The sequence below is a fragment of the Temnothorax nylanderi genome, unplaced genomic scaffold (assembly GCF_030848795.1).
Source record: "Temnothorax nylanderi isolate EJ_2023f unplaced genomic scaffold, tnyl_v1.0 TNYL_tig0008_pilon, whole genome shotgun sequence".
Taxonomy (NCBI): Eukaryota; Metazoa; Arthropoda; class Insecta; order Hymenoptera; family Formicidae; genus Temnothorax; species Temnothorax nylanderi.
The window spans coordinates 1317414-1331625 of NW_027249070.1; the positions used below are offsets into that span (position 1 = coordinate 1317414).

General features: G+C 36.9%; 2 protein-coding genes across 3 annotated transcripts; one reads left to right on the plus strand and one right to left on the minus strand.

Annotated features, from left to right (window-relative positions):
• Positions 1 to 372: 372 nt before the first annotated feature.
• On the minus strand, positions 373 to 6114 carry Hacl (2-hydroxyacyl-CoA lyase). Its single transcript, XM_071723129.1, has 12 exons — positions 5717 to 6114; positions 4165 to 4306; positions 3831 to 3915; positions 3073 to 3254; positions 2716 to 2892; positions 2388 to 2629; positions 1940 to 2125; positions 1784 to 1859; positions 1304 to 1541; positions 1119 to 1226; positions 828 to 951; positions 373 to 760 (listed from the first exon to the last, which is right to left on the minus strand). The coding sequence occupies exons 1-12, from the start codon at positions 5759 to 5761 to the stop codon at positions 665 to 667; spliced, it is 1701 nt and encodes a 566-aa protein (XP_071579230.1). The 5' UTR covers positions 5762 to 6114; the 3' UTR covers positions 373 to 664.
• LOC139783972 (sialin) lies at positions 4695 to 14168 on the plus strand. 2 transcript variants are annotated; one of them, XM_071723139.1, is made up of 5 exons: positions 4695 to 4835; positions 10975 to 11815; positions 11887 to 12206; positions 12426 to 12670; positions 13395 to 14168. In XM_071723139.1, the coding sequence occupies exons 1-5, from the start codon at positions 4784 to 4786 to the stop codon at positions 13587 to 13589; spliced, it is 1653 nt and encodes a 550-aa protein (XP_071579240.1). In that variant the 5' UTR covers positions 4695 to 4783; the 3' UTR covers positions 13590 to 14168. The 2 variants fall into 2 exon arrangements, with proteins under 2 accessions (XP_071579240.1, XP_071579249.1); XM_071723148.1 differs by lacking the exon at positions 4695 to 4835 and adding an exon at positions 8178 to 8450.
• The last annotated feature ends 44 nt before the right edge of the window (positions 14169 to 14212 follow it).

Below are 14212 nucleotides of genomic sequence, written 5' to 3' on the forward strand. Positions count from 1 at the left end.
AACTGACGTCGGGATAACAATCCAGAGAACATTAATTTCCATCAACGACGTTAGTCTGAAAATGTAAAACTTTTACAGTTACTTTTGTGATGGATTATGATCCGACGGTGATAGTTGGATTGCATTAATTTTGTACTTTCAGAAAGAAAGAGTTGGAGCTGATCAAGGAATTTGTGAAGGAAAATGGACACCTGCACGCGGTAGTCAACACAGCGAATCAAGCGTTGACCAAGCAGGTTCAAGAAATGGGAATGAACATAGAACAGATTATCAATGATAACGAGCGCAATGACAGGTTAGAGCCGAATTTGTTGGGTTCGATCACATCCACAACAGTTACAGAGAAATTGGACCAGATAAATGTCTGAAACATAATTTTTAGGCATGTATTGCACATTGTATATTTTTACACTTGATACCTTTTATCCCTTTGATGATATGTATATTTAATATATTTTTATAAACCATAGATATAAGTAACATATATAAAAAATAAGCTTTAAAAAAAATAATCTTTATCTCTACGACTCGTATTATTTTACTTTGGTGACATTAATTAATAGTCTATAAAACACGATTATATTAATTAAGGACCTGTAAAAAATACAGTTCTGAGAAAAGAACCATTGGGATAACAGCGTTTTGCTGCCTATGGCACATAAATCTATAATTTTGATTCTGTTAGCCAGTTAAATTGTTGCGTCTTTCGATCTGCTTGCGGATTAATCATGATATTTATTAAACTGGGACCATCAACGACCTGAAACATTTTATAATTTATGTATTTTCCATCGATTTTAAAAGAGCTAACTTAATAACGATCTTACCTTGAGAGACAATTTTAATGCCTGCTGAATGTCTGCCACAGTAGTGCAAAAATATCCTTTCTTGTCAAACATTTCCATTAGTTTCTCATAATGAATATTAGCTGTTAAAGAAAACGGAGGTGTCCTGAAAATGTAATTTTAATAACCGATGTAAAAGTTTGGATATGTGGAAGCAGCCAATACATGAGAAAAATTAATAAAGTCAAAAATATCTAATGTTAATATATATTTAATTATCTAAATATTTAAAATATAATTTTTTATGATAAAATTATGTAGAGAGATGCATACACTTGCGTAGGATCTCCAGACGCCTGTATCTGCTTGAAGGTTTCTTGATCGAAACCACCATATATACCGTTATTATTGACGATTATAATAATCACGGGTAGTTTGTAACTGCAGAGAAAGGAAGGTCGGTGTCATTACATTCTTCGTGAAACAGCAGTTTTTCTTGATAATTCTACTGGGATTACCGAAACATAGTTTCAATCTCCATGCCGGAGAATCCGAAGGCACTGTCTCCTTCCACGCAAATCACTCTCTTCTTTGGTGCGTTGTCTTTACAATAAAGGGCAGCTGCGATCGCAAATCCAAGCCCTACGCCCATAGTGCCGAACGTCCCAGCATCTAGTCTGTGGCGAGGCAGATTGTTCAAAAGAATAGTTCGTCCGATGTCCATCGTATTAGCTCCCTCGGAACAAATAATGCAGTCTGCGTGTGTGAAAAGAATGTAGATGTAGTATTATAAAGATATATAATATTCAACATGCCATTTTCCAAACTGATATTGCAAATCAATCAATAGGTAAGGGAGACATTTTTATTACCGATTCTCTTTTCTTAATTATTATTAATTGTTAATATAAAATAAAATGCGATATCTTGTGATGAAAAATAAATATAAATTCTACGAAATCTCTATAGAAGTATGTATCTGAATGATATGGGTTCACCTTTTGGTAAAACATCTTGAATATGCTTGAATACGGTATAATAATTCAGAGGCACACTGGTATCCATCGACATTTGCTGTAAATATACAAGGAAACTGTACAAATTAATCATACGGAAAGAGAATTTTTATTTCAGTCATAATTAAGACAGCTCACGTGAACTGATTGTTTATTCTGCTCGGCTTTCGCTACGAGCTCCTTCCACCACGGATGATTTCGGTTGACGTGCCATTTTCGACTTCTCAATGCATTTGCCAGATATTCCGTCGCGGGCGCAATGTCGGATTGTATAGCGACGGCAGACGGCACGGAATTGTGCAATTCTTCGGCACACAAATCGATCTACAGAGTTTTACATTAATATAAAAAATGCGTGCAGCAGTTTATCCAAAATAATCTTTCTCGATCTTCTCGTATAATAACTTTTAGATTTAAATATATTTTTAACATTGTCGTGCAATCTCGTAAAAAAATACATTTAGTTCAATTCAATTTCTATAAACAAGGAGATCGCGTAGAAATGAAGTTCCGTCAACGCCGCGTTTTTTAAAACGTTTTGACGCAATTCATTCTTAAGGGATTACATTAGGGACCACTGATTTACCTGTATGACTTTAATGTCGTTTTGAAATCTGGGTGGGCGCCCAAAGTGCAACATCCAATTTAATCTCGCGCCTAACAATAAAATGACATCGGAATGTTGCAAAGCATACGTTCGCGCGCTAGAGACGCAACGCTCGTCCGTATCCGGTACAACGCCTTTTCCCATCGGTGTTGGTAAAAAGGGTACATCTGTCGAATAGATAAGCTCTCTCACTTGATCTTCGGCTCGACCATAAGCAGCTCCTGTGTGTACAAAAGGCATAACGCAAAAAGGGAAAGAGAAAGGATGATCGGAATAATGCAAATTTTATGTAAATCCATGGGTTTACCTTTGCCGACTATCACCAAAGGTTTCTTCGCCTTTATCAGTAAATTTGCTGCCCGCTCGATTAATTTCGCATCGGGATATGATAGCGGTGCCGGTGGACAGGGTAAAACCTTAGCAATCTTACTTTCATCCACGTTTTGCTTCAATAATGTAGCAGATAAGTCGAGATATGCAGCGCCTGCAAATAATGTAACTAATAAAGGTGCGAAATAAAATAAAAAAAATTTATTTGGTTTCTTATTAGAATTTCGCTGTCGTGAAGTTTTCTTTCATCTCTTTCAGCCGACATCTAGAATTCATTGAACGTTCATGTTTCCCTAAGTTAATCTGAAAACTGTAGAAGCTTGGCCCTTCTCACCTGGTCTACCATAAGTGGCGAGTCGTACGGCCTTTTCGACATGTAATGGTATGAGTGCAGCTGACGACGGCCTTGCCGCGTATTTGCAGTATGGTCTACTTGCCTCGACCTGTGGCCATTCCTGAAACCCACCGATACCCTCGTGATCCTCCGGACAAGATCCTCCTAGTACGAGCACAGGCCTGCCGAAACAGGTGCTTGATCAAAACACTGATTTTGAATGTGTGTTCGCGGTTATTTCTTAACGCGTTGGAAAATCTAATTGTGAGTTATAAATTTTAGTTACAAAACGAGGTGAGATCAATTTCGTATAATTTTTATAGATAACAAAAAATGTACGTTGCATGTCCGAGCCCGATGTTTTCAGAAGGAAAAATCCACAGACCACAATGACGTAATTGTCTCGATGCATCGTTGTGATTTCAATGTAATCAGATCGTAATCATAAGTCAGACGGCAGTTGGATGAACAATTTCCACGACGATTTCCTAGGCACGCAATAAAAACAAAATTGCGTCGAAAATTGCCGCACGTGTCGATCTTTCCGTAAGATACGAAAAATAATTAATTAATTCACCTCCGTTCCATCGAGAATCTACTGTATATTACGTATTCTCACGTATTATACATATATAAGCTCTGATGTTTCATATTCTGATGCTTTATTTTCACGGTTATATTGCCAATGATATGTACTTCGTTTAACATGATTTCAGCAAGTTATCAAGATACTATGAATCGCATGATTCAATGCTCACCAACAATTTACTTGCGCGTTTGCCATACCGCCAATAACGTGCAGCAATCCCGGACCAGAGACACACAACACCACCGCAGGTTTCCCTAGATGAAAATTCTATATTTTATATAAGTTTATCTTTTTCATTTTATTTATTTTCCCGCTCTTATTTATTTCACTCGTTTCGTTAAACAGCGATCTAATCGCTGTTGTATACGTCTAATCGAGCGACAGAATTATCACGTTTTGTAACGGATTGTGACATTGTCACATAAAATATCCTTTTCCACACTTTCGAGCATACATATTAATATTAAAACGCATATACAATTCATATTAAAAAAACTACTTACTCGTTAAATATCCGTAAGCTTGCGCGGCGTAACAGGCGGCCTGCTCGTTTCTAAAACCCAGGTACTGCATACCAACGGATTGCATAGTTAAAGCCAAATCAATCACAGGGTGCCCCATGATACCGAAGACATAAGTCAAGCCCTGTACGCAATATATAATACAGCGTAAGAAAGCATTATCTCGGAGTAACACGGACAGAAATGAATATTTGTGTATAATTTTACATTATAATGCACATATAGATTTCCTTCTGTCTTTACATATTTCTCACGCTTAAATATGCATTAATAGGATTGATAAAAGCGTAAGTGAACGTATTTTGAAAGAAAATTTAAGCTATATAGGAAGTTTCCGTTTTCGTCTTTGTTTCACATTTACTCTAATCTCTTTTCCCCTTCACCTCATATCTCTTTATTTCCTCCAAAAAGATTAAACAAGAAATCGGTCTATGACCGCAATGTATATAAACGTTATATTTATCAGGGGATAGATAATGCACGGCCCCGATGAACTCGCACGAAATAGAAATGAAACGCAGACTTCGCGTTTGTTGTAGCTTCAGTAGCTCAGAAGCTTCAATGATATACAGTAAATAACAATCAGCGCACAATATTCGGCATGTATCAAGAGTACGACGAGCGTAGGCCGTTAATTGCACCGCCAAGAAAGCGTAAGTGTTAATTATACGATCGCGATAAGAACCGATTCGCATTCGCGTTGCATGAACGAATTTGACTTTGCGATAAGCGCGCGCGTGTCGCAAAATCGCTTATATTGCGCTACGGATACGACTCCAAGTTGCAATAAGTGCTCTGTAAAATTAGTCCTATCCTCGACTTGCACCGACATCCGTTGTCAACAATTGTTACATCAAATCATCATCGTATTATCATTTCGACTTTTCGAGCGTATCAAATCTCTCGTCTCTTGCTCGTGCAAGAAATGTAAATTATTATTCACTGATATGTTACGTATCTGCAGCTGGAAAATCTTATACGAAGTGTTAATTATTGCTTCTACCTCGTGTATTATGTGCCCTGTGGTTTATTTTTGTTACAAGTATAATATTATCAGAGAGGATACTACAGCATTTATTCGAAACAAAACAGTGTGATTTACAAAAATCACGTGACGATAATAATAAAAGATTAAAATCACGTAAATTTATTTAGTATTAAAAGAGCGTAAAAATGTAGTAAAGTCAAAAGTCGGTGGTTCGTTGAAAAACCAATACGATCTCGAGCCTCGCTATAGACTACATACAGAGAGCACAGAGCGAGATCGTGATAAACAAAAATGTAAATTTGATCACGTGACTCATGTGAAATGTGAACACGGTGATCATAACCTTCAAATCAGTTTTTTTCTGCGAAACAGTATTCGAGTCAAGATGCAAAATTGTTTAAACTGACGGTCTCAGGAGAGACCTTATGCAGGAGCTTCCTCAAAAAGTCCGTCACAGGATTCCACAGGAATCAAGGATACGCAGTTCGGAAGCTGATTATTAAATAGCGTCGGGATCCACCGTGCGGAAAAAAATACGGGCCGTACTTGCTCCTTCAGGGCCTCCGCTGTGATTAGATTTCCGTTCTTCATCCTGACACGGCACGTCCGATCCTTAATGGATACGCAATTAACCAGATGTATGTTGTCGTTCGCTGAATACGTAAATGTCAACTCGCTCCTCGTCGTTGGCAAGCCGCGACTAATCGTTGCGACCGTTGTACTCTCGTGCTCCGTAACACTTCGTAATGACAGTCAAGTTTAAACATTGATACGCAGCTGATTACTGTGCTCGACGTCATCGCGTGCTGAAAAACAAATTTATAAATTAATTTCAAAAGTTTTCATAATTATAATTTTAAGAGACACATTTCAAGTCGTCGCTAATCACTGTGTACATGTACAACGTTAATTATTATAATTTTAAGTTACTATCTATGTATAAAATGTGAATAAACCATAAAGAATATGAATAATAATAAATATGAAAAATATGAATTTAAAGTCGTAATGATAAATATATCTAATATTAAGATAAAGTATATTGTATTAAGTAAGATATATTTTGAACGATATATGAGAAATAAAAGAATTTATATAAAATCCTTACATCTCAAATCTATATGCATTACTCAAAAGAGTTTTATTTCTACCTTTTTTAATCCACCAATTAAATGCAGAATCCGAAATTTTACTTCATAATAATTTTAAAGGATATACATCTCTTTCCAAACAGTTACGGAATAAAATTTTGGCGACTAACATAATATGATAATTGATAATAAATTAGTTATGCCGGTCAACGAGTAGAAAGCCGGTAGAAAGTGCAATAGGAAATGGCTCGCAACGCGAATGTCGTTACAACGAAAATTGTGAAATGGCGAGTCATAATAGATTGCAATGTATCCTAAAAAAGTATAATATATTAATAGAATGTGCTCTATAGAAATCTCGTTTCTATTTCCATTTAAATCGATACATTAAATACCGGAAAGAAGAAAGTAAAGAGGAAAAAGGAATTTTGAGAAGTGACAAAATATCTATGAAAATATTAACTGCGCCTTTATACTAAAGACAAGTTACATTTTTACTATCATTGCACCCTATAAACAAAATCTAGATTAAATTGTGATAAGGTTTCTCCTCTGAAAAAATACTGTTGCAGCTGACCTTGTCTTGTTTATCAGTTACGTGTTAGCTGATTTATAGTAGACACGCACACACTTATATGCGTTATTTCCAAAGGTTCCAAAGCTAAAGATTTTCCGCATCTTGGACCTTTTAATCAAGAAAGGAATCTCCCACAAAAGAATCTCCCAGAAAACCTCCATTTATTACTTCCTGAAACAAAATATAAGTAAAAATTTTAGTGCATTATTTTTGTGAGAAAATTATTACTTTGCCAGAATATATAACAGAACATAAAATATAAAATAGAAGTTTGATGAACTCTATTTTTATATTGCCAATAATATTTTTCTAAGCAGAAATATGGAATATATTTCTGCCTTTTTAGAATATAACATTGATTAAAATTTAAATTTATATATTCGTCTACTAAACTAAAAGAATTTTTGCTATTAATAGCTTTTGTCGGAATTAAAAATTCGCTATGTCAGGTCAAGGTCTGCTTGGAATAGATTTAAATACATCACATTATAGTGAAGTTTAATAGAACGCACGTAAAGCGGCCTGCCATCCTCGCAGATAAAAGCTTAATGTTGCACGCACGATTTACGTTTGCATAATGGGTCGATAACATTAAAACGTGCTACGTGTCGTTCTTTGTCCTCGAACCGTTTTTTTATCTACATTATTTATAATAAAAACACAATTTTAGAAACTTTATATACATATAAAACTTATTTGCGTCTATTCATAGAAACTATGTAACAGCTTTTACTTTTTATCGTATAAATTTTTATAATTGTAATTTTATTATTTTGTTCTTCTTTAACATACTGTATTTTCAGTAGAGCAACTGTCGAAGTTTCACATTTAACACTATAAACAAAGCCGTCAGCAACTTTTCACGATACACGCAAATTTGATTTTAATTACATTTGATAGAATTTCTATATTTTAAAAAGATAATTCAATGACAAAGTCGTTACTATTATTTGTTCCGCAAAATGCACCTTCCGAAAGGATTCTTGTTGGAATTTTTAAAATTAAAAGATTTAACCCTAATCCCTCCAACCATGCCCTTTCCGTGTCCCACGCGTTTCTAACGTCGTTTGTTCCGGAAAACCAACGGCCGTGGGATAATCCCCCCACCCCTAAAAACAAGTTGTTACAGTAGGGAACATCAGGTAGAAATTTCAGAGCTAGGGGTCAGAGCCCTAGCTCTGAAATTTCTACCTGATGTTCCCTTTACTCTCGAAACGGCAAACAGTCAAAATCTCGTTGATTAAATGGCGGAAAAAACGTTGGAGGGATTAGGGTTAACGTTAATTTCTATTGCAAAAAAAAGAAGATTTCTAGATCATTTGCCGAACTTTAACAACAATTTTTTTTTCACTTCTCCAATCCTTCCTATACTTCTAAGAGTGGGCTCTCTTGCTCCCTGCGTGGGGGTATAAATAAGCTCCGTGTTCAATGACTGTTTTGCGGAGCTAGACGACGAACGACATTCAAACGGTGATGATCGACGTGCGAGAATCCCGAAAAATCGTTGAAAACATTTGTTTGTGAGAAAGTGTCTTTCTGTGTTTATTCCCGAATTAAAACTATAATATGAAGCTCCAAAGATTTCAACTGCGGCTCTATCAATCACTATCACGTGAGTCAAATTTTTCTCTGCTTATTTTCCTGTAGAATTTGTCCCACATTGCAATATTTTAGAATTAAAAGATTTAGCATTAATTTCCATTGCAAAGAGACTCAAAACTGAAATTCAGAAATCGTTCTGACAACCATTTAAATCTCAAGAATCTTTGCTGTCCCATAAATTGAATTTAAAGATATTACAATAGAGTTTTGCATAAAAACTCGCGGAATTGATATAACTCTAATTTTCTTATTATATTCGTTTGTGTTCAATTTGTTACAATTTATAATCTGTTCATCCTTTTCGAGCTCGAACTTCGCAATTTCCTTCACATATGCGTTTGTAAGTTTTCACTAAATTGTTATCCTAACAGTACAAAGAACACACTATCAAATGTTGACAGACTTCTTAGATATAACGATAATAATTGTTCGTGCAATGTACAATAAGTCTATAGCTATGAGACGTGAAGAAATGAAAAAGAAATAATTACACACGCAAGTAATGATGCGCCAATAAGGCTACTGTTACAATGCTTACTGATAACAAAAAAAAACAATAGTTAGACACACGTGCCAACAATTTCCGAAGTCTAACGACTTTCATTCTCCATATTTTGAAATAGCGATCTTTATGGATCGAGCGGCTTCAAAACTTCCCAGGTAGCACATATTAGTTTCATATACGTTTTTTGAACGTATACATAGTTTCATAACCGTAAAGAACCGTTAAGAAACGTTTGAATAAAAATATTTTTGAAACCATGATTTAAGAAACGTATTTTTTACGTTTCTACAGTTAACAATAATACCTAATATTTGTTAAATTTTTCCTTACAAAATTATAATTTGCTTTATCTATATATATATAATAGCTTTAATAGCCTTTTTTGAAACATTTAAATTTATATTGCACTAATTATTGTACAAAATAAATCATTTTAACCATGCACATATATCCATTTATTTACTTAAATTAATTTTGTCCTACCGGTCTTAATCTATTTGTCATCGGACAAATCTGAGCTTAGAAAACTTCCGACAGTTGCAAAATAAACGTTCTGCTGAACGTGGCCATTGAAAGAACATTATTTATACGTGTGTTCCGTTTTGAAGAACTTCCTGAACTGGTGCACATCAGTAATGCAATTAAGTTAAAGTGAGATAAATATATTTTGTTTCACTTTAACTTATTGCACGAATGTGCACCAGTTCAGGAATTTCTTCGAAAAAGAATAGACGTCATAGGTGGTATATGCATAATAAGCTTCTAGAACATTCTCACGCATGATGTCTCAAAGACGTCATAAACACGTTCAAAAGACGTACAAAGTAGGAATTTTAAATGTCTTTATCATTAAAACAAAACGTTTCTATAATAGTTTTTTAAACGTTATTTTATCGGAAAAGAAACGTTCCATCGAACGTTTTTCGAATGGACATTTTTACTCATGAGAAACGTTTCTAGAAATCGGTTATAAAACGTTTCGGAAAAACGCTTATAAAACATTTCTGAAACGTGTATGTGCTACCTGGGTTTGTATTAATTTGAACATGGATTGTCAACTCGAAACATTTGTAAAATACTTGGAATACTTTGAACAGATGCTTTGCATATTTTCGCGATGTGTGGTAAATATTTGCATAATGTACTTATATATATACCTCGTAGAGAGAACTCGAAATCGCGTAATTACAATTTCCTAAAATCTCTTCTTCACGTGCACGAGAGTGTGCGATGACACGATAACGATTTCACTGAACTGAACACATCGACAGAATTGTAAATGCAAATGATTCAAGATTTACAATGACATGTGAGAGAAACTGAATGCATTCACGAATCTAGTTGGCATGGTAATGCAACGCAATTCTGTCAATCGGCTGCGAATTTTTCCGCTTCTCCGAACATTCCTAAATGCAGGCATTACGCGAAAACGTACTCTCGATTCGCACTCCGACGTTTTTCTGGAAACTTTTACGTAAGTACGGATCGCGTTCGACGGAAGTAATCACGGCGAAACGTCAGGAGAGATATAGGCGATTGTTATTAGACTAGAGCAGGTTATTCTCTATTTTTTGCTCTTTTTTCAAGATAACATTCTCGAAGAACTCTCTCTCTAATATGTTTCTAATCTGAAACACGTTAAAGGGTAAAAGAGTGCCACAATACATATTAAAGGAAAAATAAGAAATATTTTTATTTTTATAATACTTATCTCTATAATCTATCTGCAAACATAGATTTTCTAACATCCTATTTCAGAAGTCGTAACTTTCCTACATCCTGCAAAGCTGAAATAATGTTAATATCATTAGAAACATATCTGCTTTGATTTGTCATCAATTTTTTTCTTTTATTTTAAGTTGATAGTCTTTTGAGAAAATATAAATATATATAAGCAAAAGTTTTTAGTGTTAAAAATATTTTAATTTCTCACACGAATTAAAACTCCTAAAATAAATTCTCCATTAAGGAATTAGACTGATCTTTGCGGAGCGGGAAAAATATCACTGGAGATTACTTTTTTCTGCAGGATGGATTCCGATACGCATTTGGATCTGCGTGATGATGTTCACCGCTTGCTGGACCAGCTACGCGTGCCGCTTGCAAATGCCGATTCTGGTGGTACCGATGATCGAGGAGCCGGCGATCAATCACACGGTCAGCGGTGTGTGCATGTTTGATGAGTCTCGACGACGCCGCGACATTGTCATCAATCCGCTCGACCCTGCCAGCTATCTGGACCAATATGTTCTGGATCTCGTCCAGGAAGAGCGGGATAGGAAACTGCTGCATTCGTTGCAACGTCGCCAAGCGCAACCAGTCGCGACCCGATCACCAGATACACCCCTCGCACTTTTTAGCGGCCTGCCGTTCGATTGGTCCCCGACGGTGCGGGGCCAACTGCTGGCCAGCTACGCTTACGGCAACGTACCCGGCAACTTCATCGGCGGCTGGTTGTCTCTGAGATACGGACCACGTCGGGCAGTTCTCTGGACATCGGTCCTGGCCGCGTTGGTCTCGCTAATCAGCCCGATTCTGGCACAGTATCATTGGGGCTTGTTACTGTTCTCCAGGATCATCATCGGCATCACTGGAGGTGTCACCTTTCCCGCGTGTCATACCATGGTAGCAAAGTGGGCACCACCGCACGAACGGGCGCGCTTCATCTGGTCTTTGCTGGGTGGCACGTTTGGTACGATACTGACCTATCCAATGATAGCTGGTATCGCGGAGACCCTGAACTGGGAATCCGGCTGGTACGTACCATCCCTGTTGATGCTAATGTGGGTCTGCGTGTGGGCACTGGTCGCCTATGACTCGCCAAGGGAACACCCGGGCATCACTGCCGAAGAGAAGGACTACATTTTAACGTGAGTCACGAGAGGGTATTAATTCTTGTTTTGCAATCAAATCGGTTTAATGACTGACGCGATTCTTGTAGCGCTCAAGCGGGAACGGTGCGCCCCGAGAAACCCCGCTGGAAACAGACCCCAATGCGGGAGATATTAACATCGGTGCCGTTTATCAGTTTAATCATATGCCATTTCGGGAATCTCTTCTTATTGTTCTTCTATCAAAACTCGCTCATGCTGTACTTGACGAAAGCGCTGGGATTTCAATTAACGAAAGGCGGCGCCGCGGCCGGCGCGCCGTGGGGCGCCAGGATGTTATTCGGGTTCTTCTTCAGCTGGGCGGGTGATACCATCAAGAGGAAGCAGCTCATCACCGTTACCCTCTTGCGCAAACTTGCGACTATATTCTGTAAGGATACCATGCAAAACGGCACAAATTGCGATAGAAGCCAAACTGTATTTTATTCAAACGCAAATGACACGAGTTCTTTCAATTGTGTGAATTACTAATATTCGCACTCTATTATCCGAATTATTAACATTCGTATCCCGAAATTATCGGACATCCAGATCGAGTATATTGAGAATTCGGATTAACGATTCAGTAATCAGAATTTTATTCTTCTAGCGCATCTTATACCGGGCGTCTTCCTGATATTAGTCGGCTACGTCGGATGTGACTTCGTACTAGCGAATGTCTTTCTGTTCCTGGCATTGGGCTTCAACGGCGCTGCCCTTATCTCCAATCTGTCGAACAATCAAGATCTCGCGCCGAACTTTGCTGGTTTCCTTTATGGTATCATGAATACAATCGGTAGCAGTTCCGGCATGATTATCCCGCCGATAGTCGAAGAAATAGCTGGCAAATACGGGGTAAGTCTGCTTCAAATCGATTTAATAAAAAAATATACTAACTTTTGTCAAAATTAAGTGGAAGTTATGATCCATTGATTCTAATCGATTGTCTTTCAATTTCAAATCTTTCACTTGTTAACTCTCCTTTGCAACTCGTGTCTTAAAAATCATCTACGGTACAATATTACCGTTATATTTATTTTATTATTTCTATCTGTGTAAACTGCTTACCTGCAGTCTAATTGTGTAACTCGCGTAATCACGTGATTAATTGTGATCATCAAGATCGTCTGCATCCCGAGCTGTCATTCCTTGTTTATGTGACGTTGCATAACAGCATGACAATACATGACATGAACAGCCAAATGCGACTGGCTCTCTTATCTACAGCTGAAACAGGTGTAGATAAGAATACCGAAGAATAAACATCGAACATCTCTTTAACAACTTTGACAATCTTGATCGTGCGGCTCGAGCGCGAGCCTCGACAGGATAATTCTCCGAATCCAAGAAGAAAAGAGACAGCGGACACATGCGACATTACGCAAGCGGAAACGCTTAGAGCGGGAAGTCCCCGGTTGTCCTCGCGATAAAAGGATTGCCTTCCTCTTTGATTTTTTTGGGCGCAAATTGTATTTCGGGTCACTTTCTTCTTCAATCTTTAAGCGCTGTTTGTTTCTTGCACTTACAATCCTTCTTGTATGAAGATTTTAACATAAATCAATTTTTTCCTTTGTACTAGAATCCGATCGACAGATGGCAGATACTCTTCTGGATAGGCGCCGCAGTGTGCATTGGGAGTATGGTTGTGTTCCTGTTCGGAGGTAGTGGTAATATACAAAAATGGAATGAACTTCGACCGCTTGAAGGACCAAAGGATAATGTGGAGGCTGGACAAACCAATTTGGAGCCTATCGATAATACTGCGCGAACTTAACCGACGGTTCTAGAGAATTCAAAATCTTTGTCTAGCCATGACGCGTCGTAAACGGCACGATAGAAAAGTTTAATTATTGACAAGGATGTTCCTTATAAGAGTCTAGGAAACATTTGATAAAGACTGAAAAATTAGGACGTTCTTAAGGAAGATTAGAAAAAATTGAACTGAAGATTGTTTGAAGACTTTTAAAAGATGTTTGAGACACTAAGCTATTCAAAGGATGCCCGAAATAGAAATAGAAATATTTAAAAAATGTCTACAAGATCAGAACACTTAAAAAATGTGCACAATATAATTATATCGCATAGTCCTTTGCATAACTTCGTGTTCGTTATTTATCTATCTTCACGTTTGATAATGTCGTTTCATTAAACTTCTTTATATATTTATATCGTAATCACTATAGTTAAATAAAAAATTATCATTTCATTTATTTCATTTTATCTTCGCAATCAACTGATGCACATATCAGATGGCCCGAAACTACTGCACCGAGACCATCTCGTGTATATGCAAGAATCGAATAATATCAAAGTGACAATAGCGTAGTAATAAATATAATAATTTTTACCTGAACTTTTTGTATCTTTATATAATTCAATAATCCGTTATAAAATGCC

Excerpts from the sequence above, each read along its gene's own strand:
- LOC139783972 (XM_071723139.1), top strand. The coding sequence starts at position 4,784 with ATGTATCAAGAGTACGACGAGCGTAGGCCGTTAATTGCACCGCCAAGA. Across the intron at positions 4,836-10,974 it reads AATTGCACCGCCAAGAAAGC|GATGGATTCCGATACGCATT; the intron begins GTAAGTGTTAAT and ends TTTTTTCTGCAG. Across the intron at positions 12,671-13,394 it reads AAATAGCTGGCAAATACGGG|AATCCGATCGACAGATGGCA; the intron begins GTAAGTCTGCTT and ends CCTTTGTACTAG.
- Hacl (XM_071723129.1), bottom strand. The coding sequence starts at position 5,761 with ATGAAGAACGGAAATCTAATCACAGCGGAGGCCCTGAAGGAGCAA. Across the intron at positions 2,126-2,387 it reads ACGACATTAAAGTCATACAG|ATCGATTTGTGTGCCGAAGA; the intron begins GTAAATCAGTGG and ends AAAACTCTGTAG. Across the intron at positions 761-827 it reads CATTAAAATTGTCTCTCAAG|GTCGTTGATGGTCCCAGTTT; the intron begins GTAAGATCGTTA and ends AAAATGTTTCAG.